The sequence below is a fragment of the Akebia trifoliata genome, chromosome 2 (assembly GCF_017979445.1).
Source record: "Akebia trifoliata isolate Shusen 1 chromosome 2, ASM1797944v1, whole genome shotgun sequence".
Lineage (NCBI taxonomy): Eukaryota > Viridiplantae > Streptophyta > Magnoliopsida > Ranunculales > Lardizabalaceae > Akebia > Akebia trifoliata.
The window spans coordinates 22,776,364-22,790,381 of record NC_141376.1 but is presented as its reverse complement, the minus strand read 5'-3'; the positions used below and the strand labels follow the sequence as shown (position 1 = coordinate 22,790,381).

Sequence of the window (14,018 nt, the reverse complement as noted above, 5' to 3'; positions counted from 1 at the left end):
TACAACTGAGATGTTCACTTTCTTCAAACTTCTCAAATTGGGCTTCCAATTCAGTTTCAATGATGAATTCTCCTTTACTAACTATGAATGTGGATCATAGCAAGAGCTCGTATACCACTTGACGTAGCGGAAGCGTGTGAATCAATAGATTCGATAGATCGTGTCCAATGGAACACTCAAAATCAATTTGAATCAATAGATTCAATTGATAAACAAACAATACCTTGAAAGAAAATAAAGTATAAAGCTAAAAAAAATAATTAAAAGAGAAAAGATAATTGAATTGATTATTGATTGATTATTAATTTCCAGATTTAGAGCTCCTTATATAGATAGCTCCATCATAACAACTTTTAATCCTACTAAAATACTAAAAATTAATATTTCTAACCTATCTATAACATAATACTAACTTTCTAATCTTATTAGAACTCAAATTGGAGACTTCTAAGTACTTCTAATTATAGTCTAAATAATAAAAACGAATTTAAATCAAATTAGAAACTAACAAGGAATTGTACTCCTAATATAACTATGAAATAGAAATCCTACTAGAAGTAGAAATAGAAATCCTACTAGAAGTAGATGTAGAAATAGAAATAGAAATAGAAACCTAAAAAAATTAGAAAACTACTTAGAACTGTAGATGTCCTACATCATCAAGTGTCAAGGTTGTGAGTTTCCTAAGTACAAAACTCAGCTCATAAAGTGAGGTGTTACCTCTCTCAATTTTAGAAGGTTTTGGAATTTAGCCTAGGAAAAAATTCAATGTAAGGTTTGAGGAAGACCTAGTGTAGGTCCCTTGGGAGTGGATGTAGGCAATTTGCCGAACCACTATAATTCTTGTCTCAACTTTTGATTCATGATTTTAATTAAAATTGCTTCTGAATGCCTTGACATGAATGTCATGTTTTGAAGTCTTTATCTTTTAAGTGTATTTCATTGCCTAGCATATCTTTAGACCTTGATTGCTTTAGGTGTTTGTGAATAGCTCTAGGTGAGTGGATCATCACACTTGACCCACCTATAAAAAAAAAATTTTAATTTGTCTTATTCACCCTTTTCTAAGACTAAACATGGTACAAAGCCCGTAATTTCAATTTGTGGGGTATTGTATGTACCTAGGGGATTTGGGCGATATATGGTGTTCTAAGAAGCCAATTGCCTCTTCCATGCTAGTCGAGCCTATGGGTCTGCCTATCATCAAAAAAGAAAAAAATAGATACATGGATTCAAATCTCATTCGAGACTAAGATGACTCGTCCGATTTGGCATCGTTTACCAACGAGACAGAGTTACATGACGTCTTAGGCTTCACAACATCTCTTGAGATAGATGACTTGGACGATAATTTGAAAATTTAAACCAAGTTAGTAAAACTTGGCCAAATCAACTGGGATTTTTTATATTTTAATTAAAATAATTAATTTTTATAGAATTTTAATATTTATTATTTTATGACTAAACATCTTTTAATCTATCATATTTAATTAAAAATTTTAGAATTATTTTCATATAAATATGTAATGAGTCGTATTCGAGTGACTTTGAAATTCACCTTGTTTCACACTTTACTGATGTGGATGTGCGTACGGAACCATAGATGCTACTCATCAAATAGATACTTTTTAATCGAATCTTGATAAAAAGCATCTATGATTTCGTACACATATCCACGTCAACAAAGTGTGAAATGAAGTGAATTTGAAAGTCATTCCAGCCTTTTTTCCATAAATGATTCTAAAGAGTAATGTTAAAAACAATCACACCATAGTCAAATTATTTTGTCTTATATGGGTTAAAAGTTTCGATATAAACAATTTACAAAAAAAATGACAATTTACAATTCTTGAACTTATTTTGATAGGTTAGAAGTTTTGAAATGGTTGATATTTTTTGTGAGGATGATTTCCTCCCCCATAGAGATAATCCTTACAAAAAAAACAGCTCACTCTGAAAATTTTAACCCATGTAGATGTGGATTGCCTTTAACATCACTGAATTGTAAAATCGGTTTTAAATGGTTTATCTCGTCCGAGACAACTCGGTCTCGTCCATGAACGAGACGAGACGTCAATTCGAGATTACGTATGACGTTTTTTCTTTTCTTTATGTTGTGCTCGAATGGAACAGTAGCAAAGAGAGATGAAGAAACGAAACGTATACGCATGGGGTATTGCGATTCTGTGTTTTGTAGTTTTGATGATCGTAACTCCCGCCATTCCCCAATCTCAAGAATACCATGATTTCGCTGACCAACGCGAATTTTTCGGTAATCAATCCTCTCTTTCTCGAATGATTCTCCATTTTTATTCCTTTTTCAGATTTGATTTGTGTTTCTGTGATTTTTCAATTTCTATGGTCAGTGACAATTCTGTTTCTCTAGCGGGCCATTTTTTATTTTCAATTACGTTTGATTTTTCTCAATAAATTGGTAATTGCTGATTTAGGGCTTTAGTTTGAGGCATTTGATCATACCTATTCCTTTTAATAGATGATGAAATTATGTTTTTTTTTTTTTTTTGGGCATTGTGGGGTTGCTTTCATCTTTCCTTGCAATCTTTGTTCGAAACTTGGTCGTCTTTGGGATATGATTTTGTAGCTTTCAAGAGGATTTTGTGGATTCTAATCTTTTTCGCTGTTTGTCGGATCTTTGATGGGAAGGATCACTTTGGGTAGGATATTATCGTCTCAACTATGGATATGGGATTGTTCTTTGAAGACTTTTTATGTATGTAGGAGTCTGTATAATATCTTTGTTATGTAGTGGTGTGAGTTTTGGGGGTTTGTATTTCGCTGGTCATCTTGACTGACCTTATGTAAGCTTTTCTTAGTGGAGTTAGAGGGAAACTTAAAGATAAGTCTCCTCATCTTTAATGGAGTTGAGGGTATGGAAGTTTTGAAGGCTGTCAATGGTTGGAGAGAAATCATATAATGTCTCTAGGAGCATATAGAATGAACGAGGAGGTATGAAAATGTATCAGAATTTTTCATATTTTCCAAGTTCTTTAACATGGTGTAGTTAAACGGCTGTTGGGGTGGCAATATAGAGTTACACAGAACTAATAGAAAAGGGTCATGTTGTAAGAAAGATTTTTATATAGCGACAGGGATTGAGCTGAATTTTAACTATTAGGGGGAGTTGAGCTCACTAGTGTTAGATTAGTTTGACTAAGATTAGTTAGATTTTGACCATAGTTAAGGGGTTGTTGGGGTTGATTGAAGTTAAAGGTCTAACTAGCCTAGTGCATGGAAGTTATTGGACACTTGCTACTAGCTAAAGATATTGTCTTACCGAGTGGAAATCTGATGTGGCATTAAGGGTGAAGTGATAGCAGGGTGAGGGTCAAATTTTAGGTGGTATGATGTGGTTATTAGCATATTGCATGGTAGGTGGGTGCAACTTGTCTCACATGCAAGAAAACCAATGATGTTGTTGATGTGAGCAAGGCAGGTAAGGTGACTAGGGACAGACCTCTCTCTTGTGTGCAACATGTGGTAACGTACTCAATGAACGAAATTTTGTATAGATCTTCCAGAATCCAAACCCATTATGAGTCCGATTTAGATGATCAAATGTCGATTCTCATTGACAAATAAATCTTTACATAGCTTCATAGTTGTACTCATAGGAGAGTTTGCATGTTTTGATCCTGACAAACCAAACTTCTTGACAATGTCTTAGCATATTTTGCCTGAGATATGAAAATTTCGTTATTCATTGTTTCACTTGAAGTCCTAGAAAGAAGATCAATTCTCCTTCTAAACTCATCTCATACTCAGATTTTACAGAATTTGCAAATAATTGAGCTTGTTTATCACAAGTTGAACAAAAAACAACATCATCCACATATATTTGTGCAATTAGGATGTACTTATCAATTTTCTTGATGTAGAGGGTTTTGTTCACACTCCCTCTAATGAATTCATTTTCCAAAAGAAATTTTGTCAATCTCTCAAACCAAGCTCTAGGAGCTTGTTTAAGGCCATAAAGTGTTTTGCTAAGGTGATACACATAATCTGGGTTATGAGGATCTTCAAAACCTTTGAGTTGTTCGACAAACACTCCTTCAATATATACCTTCGAGAAAGTACTCTTTAGATCCATTTGATATAATTTAAATTTTAGATGACAGGTCAAGGCTAGCAATATTCTAATGGATTCAAGTCTAGCTACCGGTGCAAAGATTTCTTCAAAATCTATACCTTCAATTTGGGAATACCCTTGAGCAACAAGTCTTTCTTTGTTTCTAACTATCATATCGTTTTCATTTAACTTGTTCTTAAAAATCCATTTTGTTCCTATTATATGTTTATTAGACGGTCTAGGAATCAATTTCCAAACCTTATTCCTTTCAAATTGATTCAATTCATCTTGCATTGCATTTATCCAATCATTATCTCCCAAAGCTTCATCAATATTCTTTGGTTCTAATTTTGCATCATCACTTTTAGCCTCAAATCTACCCAAATTTTCTCTATCTCTTAAAACATAACAATCACTACCAAAGACCCTAAAATATGTAATAATTGGTTTTTTACCTACCCAAAGTTCATAGGCGGTCACCATGGTTCCAGGTCTAAGATAAAATTTGTTGATTATATAGCAAGTAGTATTTACAGTTTCTACCCAAAACTGCTTCGGAAGATTTTTATCATTTAACATCATTGTTGACATTTCTTGAAGAACTATATTCCTCCTTTCAACTACTCCATTCTGTTGAGGAGTCTTAGGAGCTAAAAATTCATACTCAATCCCATTATTTTCACATTAGTCTATAAACTTGGAATTATCAATTTTGTACCATTTTCACTCCTAATCTTTACTATCGTGCTCCTTTCTTCATTTTTCACTCTTACAAATTTTCTTGAATTCTTCAAAAGCAAGGAAAACTGTCCAAGTGAATCTAGAATAATCATCAACTATAACAATACGGTACCTTTTTCTACCTATGCTCTCTACTCTAATTGGCCCAAAGAGATTCATATGAATTAATTCTAGGGGTTTAGAGGTGCTAAGGAATTTACTTTTCTTATGGACTGCTCTAGTTTGCGTACCTATTTGACAAGCTCTACACAGATTTTGGGGTTTTCCCAACTTAGGCAAACCTCTAACTAGTTCCTTTTTGCTAAGCCTAGACGAGTCTGTAAAGTTCATGTGACCTAGTCTATGGTACCAAATTTCTGCATTATCTATTTGATTCACATCCAAGCACACATTAGAGTTATTGTCTATCACATAACAATTATCAGTATTCTAAGCCCTTTCATGATAATATTTCTAGTATTAGCATTCAAAATTTCAGACATTGCTAGAAAACTTAACAACATGATCATTATCACGTATTTGACTAATACTTAAAAGAAGATGCTTCAATCTATCAAGACATAGCACATTATCAATTCTAGGCTAGTTAGGACCTTGAACAATTCATTTTCCAATAATTTTAGCACAACTACCATCACCAAGAGTTATACTACCATCATTGCAATCATTCATAAAACAGAATTGAGATTTATCTCCAGTCATGTGTCTAGAGAAACCGCTATCAAGATACCATTTAGAAGTTTCAGAAGCTTTAAGAGCAGTTTGAACCACGAGACCTTTTAAGTTTTCTTTTTGAACCCATTTGTTAGAAGTAACCTTTTGTGTTTTAGTTCTTTGGGAAGTTGCAACCTTTCTTAAATTTCTTTCATTTAGCCTTTGAATTTCTTCTTTTATGACTGTTGATTTTTTGTTCAGTTATTCAATTCTTCGAAACATTTCCCTTTCTTTTAAAAGCTTTTCTCTTTGAATCTGAGGTCATTCCTGTTCTTAGTACATTCAAATTGCATATGACCTTCAATTCCTCAATAATGACAAATGATTACAGTTTTAGTCTTCATTACGTGTTGAGAATAAGTTGAGGGTTTTTTATAGCAGTTGGACTGTCTTGATTGATTTGGTGCAGTCTTTTCATTTGCTTTTACAAATATGATTTTATTTGATGGATGTGAATCATTTTGAACATATCCTAAACCTCTTTTGTCTCCCAATTATTTTTTCATACAAAGTAATTTATCAAGTGTTTCAAAACTTTGAGAAAATTCTACTACTTTTTGCTTGTTGGATTTAAACCTCTTAATTTTAGCTTCAGCTTGGATGATTTCTTCATTTAGAGATTGGTTTAAATTTGAAAGTTCATTGATCTTATTTTCTTTTTCTTTTATAGTAATCCCCCAAAGTCTTAATTTTGCACCAATTTCATTAAAACCAGATCTTAATCGTAAGTTCTCACTTGTTAGGTTTTGAAAATCAGAGATTTCACTAGTTAACCTTAAGTTTTCACTTATTTGGTTTTTTATATGTGATTTAAGTTTACTAACCATTCTAGCATTTTTAATGCTTTCTTTATATAACAACTCATAGGCTCCAAATATACATTCAGGATTTTCATCATCTTCTTCTTCAATTACATTTTCAGCAATATTAGATTCATTATTTTCAATAGCTAAAATCATTAAAGCTCTTAAAAAAGTAGGTTCTTCATTTTCACTTGAGTAGTCAGACTCATTTGATAAGTCATCAAATTCATTATCCCACGTGGTTGTCATGGCCTTGTTTTTATTCTTCTTTCCAGTGTTTGCACACTTACTAGAGATGTAACCAAAACCTTTGCAAGCATAGCATTGAATATCTTCATTTATTTCCATTATTTAATATTCTTTTTAGTCTTATAGAATTTTTTGAATTGCTTAGTCATCAAGGCAACTTCTTCATCTGATTCTTTTTCAACTTTAGAGTCTTCTAGTTCTTTAGATGAATTATTTGAAGTTTTAAAAGCAATATTATTTTTCTTACTTGTTGAATGTAATTTAATTCATACGTTTGCATAGATCCTACAAGTTCTTTTACCTTATTTGATCAACATCTTTGCTTTCCTCTATAGCAGTAATTTTAGAAGAAAAACATTAAGGAAGTGACCTAAGATTTTTTTAAAAAACTATTTTAACATTTAGATCGGATTCTCCTAAACCCCACATAGATTTGACAACTTCATTTAATTTAGTGTAGAAATCCATAAAAGACTCATTTTCCTCCATTTTCATAGTTTCAAACTTTGTAGTTAGCATTTAAAGTTTTGATTTCTTACTATTAGAAGTACCTTCAAGAGTATATTCTAAAAGATCCCACTCTTGTTTAACAGATTCACATGAAACAATATGATTAAATTCATCAGGAGATAAAATACAATGTAAAGCACTTAAAGATTTATAGTTAGCCTTATGTATTTCATGTTCATCTATTGACCATTCCATTCTTCTCTTTTTAATGGGAGTAAAAAACATCATTAACCACAGCTAGTGTCATAGGTTCACTCCATCCCTCTGCCACAGCAATCCATGCATTTTCATCAAGTGCGTTGAAAAAGATTCGTATATGAACTTTCCAATGTGCATAACGAGTGCCATCAAAATAAGGTGGTCAAGAGACTAAGCCGCCTTCCCCTCTTATGGTCATACTCATTTTAAAAGGATCACACTAGGGATGTTAAGCCCAATCGATGTAACCTCGCTCTGATACCAATTGAAATTATACTAATGAAAACCTAGAAGAGGGGGGGGGGGAATAAATAGATTTTAAAAATTCTTTTCCCAATTTTTAATTTTTCTTAAACAAGAAAAGACACCAAATAATCAACAATCACAGAAAATTAATCATACAATGATAAGTGTTTAGAGGCATTCAAACTATCCAGCGAAACAAAGATTTATAATGGTTTGGTGACCTAGGTCCCTACTCCACTCTCGGAAAGCTCATTACTTGAGCTGATGTCTTTATTCAATGCTTTCGGGTTACAATCACTTACAATAAATCGCGAACACGCCGTTGCAACACTATGCTTGGGACTTTCACCCAAGCCATTCGAGATCTCACAACAAAAAATCTCTACAAATCTTTTTGAAACAAGATTACAACCATAAGTTGTGAAGAGTAAACCTCTAGAAAGTAGATCTGAAGAAATTTCACTCTTAATCTCCTCTCTACAACATGATCTCAGAAGAATAGGTAAGAAAATGAAAACAAATCTCTCTGAATAAAATTTTCCTATGAAAAGAATATGACTAGCCTCTTTCAAGTATTTGCTCAGAGAAGAGTTGGTGAATTGGTGAATTGGTGAATTTCTTTGTAGAAGTCCCTCTTTAAATAGAGGCAAGGGATAGAGTAAGAGAAACCTTATATGACTTAGATAAGGTCCTATTCAAACGTACTAGAAGACCAGTTCAAACGGAATAAGACTCTTTTGAAATATTTGCTAAAAAACAGAATAAGACTTTCAAAGTTTGTTGAAACAACATTGCTCGGTCGACCCAAGAAGGTTTGGTCGACCGACTGATCAACCTATGAGGAAGTGAAAAGATGTGAAACTCTTGGGTTTTGTCAACCGAGAGGTCCTCGGTAGCCCCATGAATTGAGAGGCTGGGTCGACTGACTGGTCACCATATGAAGAGGTGTAGGATTGTTCACCTCTTGGGTTCGGTCACCCGATCCTATTGGACACTCACGCACCCCTTACCTTTGTTTTTTTTTTACTTCAACTTTATGTGGTTGAGATCGATCCTCCATCTTCTTTTCCACTTTTCTTGAATTGGCTTGATCTCCAACAGATGTAACTTTTTGCAGAGAAGCTTCATGACCTTCAAGCCTCGAATTTCGATACTCCCCTGTTGCATTGAATATTATAAATACAGAGAAATACCTAATCTACTCATGGATTCTGACAAATACACTTACATATTCTACTGGCAGTTTGTGAATTTTTTATTTTTTATGGGTAAGCTGGTCTTGAACTCACGACCTCAAAGTTGTATATTGAATACCTAAAAAAATTGATTGCCTATAGTCCTCATATGGTTCGACACAGTCTGTTAGTTTCAGGAAACTTGATATCTCATCTGTATCCTATAGTATATTATGCTTTGAAACCACGTGTTGAACTTCATGCTCTGTGATATTTCGTATAGCATCTCTTCTAAGTTTACTAGGACAAGTCCGGTGGTTTCAGGATTGGAAGGGCTAAGTTCATTCATGACTAGTGCTTATGAAGCATTATTGACTGATTTTAATGTTTCTAAATTACAGTAACTATTTTTTGGATCTTCTTTTTGTTAGTTTTTATGCCTTCAGTGTCTTGATATGGAATGAACTATATTTTCCACCTCTAGGTTTGCCAGCTAGTTATCATGATGGAAACTCTTACTTCTGCTTGTAGTAAGATCAACCGTTTAAAATATGCACCTTTTTACGGTCTAACGTTTGACACTTGACTTTTTTTTTCTTTTTCTTTCAGGGATACCTAATACATTGAATGTGGTTTCAAATTTCCCCTTTCTTGTTGTTGGTGTCATAGGATTGATACTCTGCTATCATGGAAATTATTTTAAGTTGAGGTAATGATTGTGATTATGATGTCTGAGTCGTGGAGATGGATACTGTTTTGTTTGTCTTGATTAAGATGAATTTGTTAATGTAATAATAGCTTGCAAGGGGAAATCTGGGGCTGGACATGCTTTTTCATTGGTGTGGCTGCCGTTGCTTTTGGTTCCTCCTATTACCATATCAAGCCAAATGATGCTCGACTTGTGTGGGATCGCTTGCCGGTATGATCATCCATGCGATTAAACATAAGATTATCATTTAGATTGAACCAGAAGGCCGGTTGTTTCTTAATTTTGTTGCGTTTGGTTCCCTGACACTTCATTTTTTCATGAAAATCTTTATATACTTTACATCACTAATTCAAAAAATATTAACTGTCAACTGAATCTTTGGTCTCGGTGCTTTTAGGCTTTTGTTGGCTTGCTAAACTTTACCTAAAACATGTTAAATTCATTTAGATTATTTTTCGGTCTCTATCAGTGTCAAATTAGATAAACAATTTCAGATTCCATAGTCTAAATTGCAAGCTTGAGCCTTTGTTATTTTCAAGATCTTTATGGTCTTATGAGCACCTTTTAAAATTTTCCCGATCGAAACTTCTTGGTGTTGACCTTATGGGAACTGCATTGATCACAAGGAAATTATAAGTTTTTTTCTTCTTGAACAAGTTATTAAATTTTAATATTTTTTTTAAATTTAATTAAGCCTGGAAAATGGAGAAAAGATTTCGAGCAGTAACGTAACTTTTACAAGGTGAACCAAAGCTTAATATAATTATAGTTTGACACATGTTTTTTCCCCCTTAAATAGATGACTATAGCATTCACATCAATCGTGGCAATTTTTCTCATTGAAAGAATCGATGAGAAGAAAGGCACAGCATCCATCCTACCTCTTGTTATGGTGGGCATAATAAGCATTTTGTATTGGAGGCAAGTATAATACTTCTTATTCCTTTTCCATTTAATGGAGATTCTTATTTACTTCGGCAGTTCGGCCTAGAAGTTTGGGTATGATCTGAATGACCTTTTATTGTATGCTACAGATTTTTCGATGACCTTCGCCCCTACGCTCTTGTCCAATTTGTTCCTTGCATTGCTATTCCTTTCATGGCTATCCTACTGCCTCCAATGTATACACATTCCACTTACTGGCTTTGGGCTGCAGGTTTGTGTTTTGGCATCAAACAATATTTTTTGATGGATCTTGGAATCCAGAGTTCAAAGTGATGTTTTGCCCATTTCTACTGATAAAGAAAGAGAGATGCTATTGGCACCCCAACTTTTACTTATTACACCCCAATTAAAAATGAAGAAAAGAAGTAAATGGTCGAGAATAAGTAAAAGTTGGGTGCGAATAGAAGCATACTCTCATTTGTATTTTTTGTGCGCTAAATTTCTATTTTTTGGGTTTAAGATTTTATATAAGCCTAATCTTAATTGTAAACAACTACTAAAACTGTTTGAACGAGTGTTATAATGTGGAGAAAATAATTTGATCCAAAACTTTGTAATGTTTGAATGGTCCGTTTTAATCTTTAATTGGGGTGTGATAAATAATTTAAGAAATTGGGGTGTAGTAAGTAAAAGTTGGGGTGCCAATAGGCAGCTCTCTAATGAAACCATTTTTCCTTATAATTTCAGGATTTTATCTATTAGCTAAAGTGGAAGAAGCAGAGGACAAAGCGATTTACAAATGGACTCATCGGGTTGTTAGTGGGCACACTCTCAAGCATTTATGTGCTGCATTGGTTCCTGTTTTCTTGACACTTATGCTTGCAAAGAGGAGCATTGAACCAGAGAGGTAGAATTCTATTATTAACCTTTCACGTATATTCTCATCGTTATGTTCCTTCTCACTGTAGTTGTTCATTACAAGCCTACTGGGTCCAAGGTTTAAAATTTCGTTCCGTCTCGGTATGTTTCATACTAAACAGTCCTGCTTTTCAACTTACTGAGACGAAACACTCCCAAAATGAAACATCCATCTCTGGAAAATCAGAGAGAGACCTGGATCTTCGATTTTTTTTTTTTTTTTTTCAATTACAAAACAAAGTTTCACCTGAGTCTCAGACGATTGCATGCCCTTGAACTTGGTATTCTACAAAAGACTAGGTTATTTAGCTAAAAAGCCTGTTTCTTTGAACTGATCACATGCCCTTGACCATAGTCTTCTTTAAAAACATTAATTTAATATATTAAATGTATCGAATGTTTGGGGAATGTTTTGTATTGTTTCTGTTTTTCAAAAACCTGAAACGAAACGAGATTTTAAATCATGACTAGATTCAGATTTTAAACGAGATAGAGTTGAAACAGTGAAATAGGGTTCATGTTGCCGACTGCAATATGTGGGATTACACGTAGAGGATGATTATGGTGCTATTAGATCAGAAGTTGAAGAGCATTTCAACACTCATTGAGCATCAAAGTGTCCCTACATAAAAGGTTTGGTTGAAATGAGAAAAGTTTCCAAGCAACCAAGTATCTACTTTAGTCCCAAAGGTCAATAACCTCTTCACATGGTTATGATAGTTCTTAATGTATCTGTTTCTTCATCTGATATAATTTCAGAGAAATTCCCGTGAATACTAGCAAAATACTCCCAATATTTCTTCAAATATATACTCATCAAACTGCTTCAGTCGCCATCCATGTCATGCACACATCCAACTAGCTGTCATTAAGATTTCATGTTCCCAACTATTCCTCATCAGTGATGAGAACCCAAAAGTATATTTAAAAACATTCTGAGTAACATGTTTCAAATTTGAAATTTGAACATAAAAACTGAAAAAGAGTAAATAACAGGTTGTTATTGCCCAAAAAAGGAAAAAAAATGAATGCTTAAATAGTGTTGTTTTGGTTTGGATTTTTTCCCACAAAACAAGCCTAAACAATTTTTTATTTTTTTTATAAGAGAACAAGAAGTCCTCAAAGAAAACAAACCACATTCTCTCACTACTAATAGCATCCCACCTGAACAGAAAATCTTCGAAAAAACAACCCTCTTCTTCAAAAATGTTAAAACTTAACTCTTTCATAGAGCTTTGTTTCCCATCAAACATGGTTTTGCTCCTCTCTTTTCACAAGCGCAACAAATTGCAAATGACAAGAATCTTCAACTTGCCAGAAAGAGAGGTGGACTTCCAACTAACAAGAAAGAAATAACCGATTGGCACTGACACCAATAGACCTTAAACAGAGGAAGAAAATAGGACCACACACCATCGGCCACCTCACAATGGATAAAGAGATGGTCCACCTGACTCCCCACTGGCTTTACACAAGCAACAATAATCCATCAAAAAGAGCCCCTTATAAACAACAAGCCTAAACAATTCTATTGTATTGTCGTAACTTCCAATATTTACCTTTATTTTTCAGAAATAACGACCATCTTATGAACAGTATAATGGCCCCACATCAATTCAGCATTATTTTCCAGAAAGGCAGCAAATATCTCATGTTTTTGTTATAATGGCTATTGTTTCCATTCTATTACTGTAATGCTAAACCTAGATGGCAACGGTGAAATTTGAGGTTTCAATATCCTGTTCTTGTTTTGTTTCGTCATTTCATTTGCTGCTAAATCCTATATAATATCCATATGAGAGCTTCTATTGCCACACCAACTTTTACTAACAGCACCCCAAATGTGTGTTAGTTCTTTGGTGATTTACATATGAATTGGGGTGCTGTAAGCAAAAGTTGGTGTGGCAAGAGTCTCACATCATATAAAGTTCTTTTTATTGGGTTTTTTTCCCAAGCTGACAACTTGAGCTTCCTTTTGTTCTTACTGTCTCAATGATGCAGGCAAAGTTTGTTCAAGACATGGAGGATTTCCTGGACAAAGGTCAAAGAAAACGGGGTCAGGGTGGAGAATTACGATTGTAACTACACAGATGTTTCAACCGTAGAATCACAATAGAGTTCCTGCATTAACTCAACTGCTCCCTATCTTCTAAACTCATAATAATCTGTTTCACAGTTGTAAAACCCTTTTGTGTAAATCCAAATGCATTGGTCACCGTCATGTACATAATACAAACTGTTCGATTGACATAGAAGAAATAAGGTGTTTAAATGTACAATATTCAATTGTAAATATAGTTAGAAGAGTAACTTAACTTGCTTCAACTCCCAGGAAGTTGGCTCAGCGGTAAAACTAGCAACAGTAATTTTCTTCCTTTGTTAGAAACTGGGTAGGAAACTTTGTGGGGTTGGGACATGCGACTTGTCCCATACCAAAAGGTCATGAGGATACATATAATTCTTAAAAAGAATTTGTTTACTTGTCGCAGTGATGGAAATGGTTCATCATCTGATTTGTAGCTTCATCTAGAGTTTGGTCCTTGTCTGCTATGATTCTAACCAGCAGGCAGTGTATTATATTGTATTAGTTGAAAATAGGAGAACAGTCAAAAGTTCTTTATTATTAAGTCCTAATTAGGCTTTTAAAGGAGATTACATGGTCTAATAAGTGAAAAGACTAAAAAGGACAAATAATCTGTAAAATAATAAAATAAGAGTTATTTAACACTCCCCTTCAAGTTGGTGCGTGGATATCGACAACGCCCAACTTGGACAAAACGCCT

At 33.9% G+C, this 14,018-nt stretch overlaps 1 protein-coding gene across 1 annotated transcript; it reads left to right on the top strand.

Annotated features, from left to right (window-relative positions):
* Positions 1-2,109: 2,109 nt before the first annotated feature.
* Positions 2,110-13,560, top strand: SAG18 (senescence associated gene 18). Its single transcript, XM_086432087.1, has 7 exons — positions 2,110-2,272; positions 9,333-9,432; positions 9,522-9,642; positions 10,232-10,353; positions 10,467-10,588; positions 11,065-11,224; positions 13,237-13,560. Exons 1-7 carry the CDS (start codon positions 2,146-2,148, stop codon positions 13,349-13,351), a joined length of 867 nt encoding a protein of 288 aa, XP_086288213.1. The 5' UTR covers positions 2,110-2,145; the 3' UTR covers positions 13,352-13,560.
* Positions 13,561-14,018: the final 458 nt, after the last annotated feature.